The sequence below is a fragment of the Aplysia californica genome, unplaced genomic scaffold (assembly GCF_000002075.1).
Source record: "Aplysia californica isolate F4 #8 unplaced genomic scaffold, AplCal3.0 scaffold00824, whole genome shotgun sequence".
In the NCBI taxonomy this organism is placed as follows: domain Eukaryota; kingdom Metazoa; phylum Mollusca; class Gastropoda; order Aplysiida; family Aplysiidae; genus Aplysia; species Aplysia californica.
The window spans coordinates 39,482-42,826 of NW_004798094.1; the positions used below are offsets into that span (position 1 = coordinate 39,482).

Sequence of the window (3,345 nt, forward strand, 5' to 3'; positions counted from 1 at the left end):
AAGTCTCAAGTATATTTTTTTTTCTACTTTAAAACATGACAATGATGATGATGATGATGATGATGATGATGATGATGATAATGATGATGATAATGATGATGACAATGATGATGCTTCATCACTTACCAGCATTCCAATCCTGGAGAAACAAACAGCGCGGACGTTCCCCGAGTGTCCTTCAAGCACCAGCACGTCCCCCTCATCTCCCTGATCTCCTCGTACCTCGCCATCTGTGTCTCCATCCTTTCCCTCACCGTCTCCTCTTCCTTTTAATCTTTTCGTCTCCTTCTCCTCTTCATCTTTCATCTCTTTGTACCCACCCTTCTTGCACCCACTGGTACTGTTCAAAGAAGAGTCCTGTTGTTTGGTATCTTGAACCACAGCACTGTTTTTCTCAGAGCTAACACCTTTTCTCTTTTCCTTCAGAACAGCTCTGTCATTACCGTTTGCACCGGGTTTATCTAGCGTATCATTACAGGAGTCTGTACCAGTTTTGTCACACACAGAAGGTTTAATCCTCTCTTTTACATTATATTCCGGATCCACACTCCCATTTCCATACGTATCACATCTGTCTCTTGCAACATTTCTTTGATTATGGCCCTCTTGAGAACCACTGCTTCTGTGTTCACCATTTTTATCTGTCACATCACTGACCACTTCAACCATCTCTCCGCTTACAGCACCATTCACGGGATGAATTGAAATATTCACATCATCAGATATAACACACTGATTACTCCCTCCTTCATCAACATCGCTCAATGGAATAGTGACTTCTGTTTTGCTGGTATCTCCTTTACTGCGGAGAAACACATCCTGTTCTACAATCCTTTCATTAGCGATATCTTCTGTTACTGCAGCAGTGTTGTCAACGCCACTTGAACCAGTACCGTCAACATCTCCACAACGACTGTCATTCACAGCATCTTCTGTACCCTTGAAGCTTTCATCACTCGTTGCATCGGTCTGATTCCCATCGCACAGACCGTTGTTGCTAGAGCCAGAGTCTACTCCATCTGGCAGAGGAGTTGTCGCAACTCTGTTGAGAGATGCATGGTCTAGATGCCACACCCGAACTGTGAAATCCCAGGAACCAGTGGCCTGAAATATTCATTTAAGATTGAACAATCAGTACGGATACCTTGCGAGCTTTGGTGCTGGGAGGAAATGAGCACTTATGGACCTGTCCGGTGTGCAATGACGTTGTTGCCCAGGACAGGTAACACAGGTAATTCATTTAAGATTCAAATTGAATTGTTAAGGGGAAAAAAATTAACAGAATGATAGGTACGTTCTGTAAAGCTGAAAGGAAAAATAAAACAAATTACTGATAGGTTTTGAGGCGAGAGTGAAACTGGTGAACATCAACACAATGATCCTCATTTAGAGCTGAAGATTGATGGACAGAGAAAAAAATGTGAAAAACAAAGAAAAAAGACCTACAAATTTAGTTTAGTTTCAGTAAGAGCTTTACGGTACTTGCAACACAATGAGATGATATAAGTGCAGAAGATGAGAGGTGTTACAAGAAAATAACAAGCACAAAAAAGAAGGAGGAGAGACAAAGACGATAGATGTTTGATAGGAAAGAAGAGGCAAACCGCACAAGAACACCCGCCAACCACCCACAGACCTGCAAAGGGTGCCCCCCAGTCACCCCAAACACAGAAAAGCAACAGTAAAAGACAAGCCGGACAGAAAAAAAATAAGAGAGAAACTGCCTGAAGAACCTTTGAACCATCTGTAAACATTTTTCCAGCAAAGTCGAAATATATATCATTATTAGCCTCTTGAGCTTGCAGAGATGAATAATTAGAAGATAATGGAAACCAGACATAGTAGATTTTTTTAGGTTGAAAGGTGAAAGGATGAAACACAAAAAACAATAAATGTTCGACGTGGACAGACAAAGTCCCTTTAAAGGAAAAGAAAGTAGTCCTTGATGAGAAGAGGAACAAATAAAAAGAGTAGAAAACATGTACATAGATGTATAAAAAGACATGTATAACTTCATGATGTCAAATTTTCTTCAGTTAAAATTATTACAAAAGTAGGCATTCATTCTTAGGGAAAAAAAAAAATCCATCTTATACTATTAACAGTAAAGTGACAATTTGAACTGTGAATACATTATGCTTGTTATAATATCGGGGGGCACCAAGTAAACTATGGTAAGTCATGTTTTTCAAATTTTACAAGAGTGACAAAAAAAAAATGGATTTTCGAGAAGCGTTTTGGTGGACAAACTTCATTTTCATAAAGGAGCCTACAAATGCCATGACAGACATTAGGCTCCCTTATGAAAATGAAGTTTATCTACCCAAAACGCTTCAAGAAAATTTGTTTTTTGTCTCTCCTGTAAAATTTGAAAAACAATACTTGCCACACTTTACTTGGCTGCCCTCGATATGGTCATTATGAAATTAAAAAAAGAAAACAGGAAGAAGAGTATTTAATCAAATTTCACAAGAAAATACCGCAAATGAACTGTGTGTAGCGTGGTGGCCTAGTGGTTAGGCTCTCAGACTCGCAACCCTAAGGTCGTGTGTTTGAATTCCGTCAGGAACCCAACGTTGTACCCTTGGGAAAGGCACTTCACAATAATTTTCCTCACTTCACCAAAGTGGGAATGGTTATCTAGCAATAGTCAGTGAAAGATCTTGTCAGTTTGTTAGTATATGAGCACTTAACCAGCTGCTTGAGAGCATTTCTGAGTCTTCTATGGTCTTCTGGGGTAGTAATATAGTGTAAAGCGCATAGAGCTTGCTGTAGAGGGGGTTATGCCCTGTACAAATGCTATTTATTATTACTAACTAAGGACTCTACGTTCAACATGTTTGTGCTTCAGAATTTTAATCATTACAATTTATAAAAACTTGACAAGGATTTTTCAATGTTTTGTTTGAACATTAGACTAATATTCAAACTAAACATTTATAAGTCCTTGAAAGTTTTGTAAATCTTACACTTGTGACAGATTTCACTTACCAACCATCTGCAGTCGAAGGAAAAGGCAACAGCCTGAACAAGATTGCTGTGTCCAACAAACGTTTTCAAAAGTGAGCCATTCTGAAACACAAACGTCATACTTAGGAAAACACACAAAAAGAAAAAACAATTTTACACAAGAAGCTGAAGATTAAATAGGGATTATTTTGTCTCTATTCAAGGACTGAACACTTCTCACTCATATCCTCGGGACCACTTATCTTCTCAGGAAGCTACAATTCCAAGGGGGGTCTCGTGGCCTAGAGGTTTTCTTATCACCGCAGGCTATTCAACAGCATACTTCCTATGAAAGTCCTAAGCTTTCTCGGGGGCTCTCGTGGTCTAGAGGTTAAG

The 3,345-nt window shown here is 39.3% G+C and overlaps 1 protein-coding gene across 1 annotated transcript in view; it reads right to left on the reverse strand.

Annotated features, from left to right (window-relative positions):
• The window catches only part of LOC101852803 (uncharacterized WD repeat-containing protein alr3466), an 11,699-nt gene that overhangs the window by 3,197 nt on the left and 5,157 nt on the right, over positions 1–3,345 (reverse strand). The window contains exons 5-6 of the mRNA XM_005109868.3: positions 2,992–3,072; positions 127–1,104 (exon numbers count right to left, since the gene is read on the reverse strand). Of these exons, the coding sequence (XP_005109925.1) occupies positions 127–1,104; positions 2,992–3,072 (1,059 nt within the window). The remainder of the gene's footprint in view (positions 1–126; positions 1,105–2,991; positions 3,073–3,345) is intronic.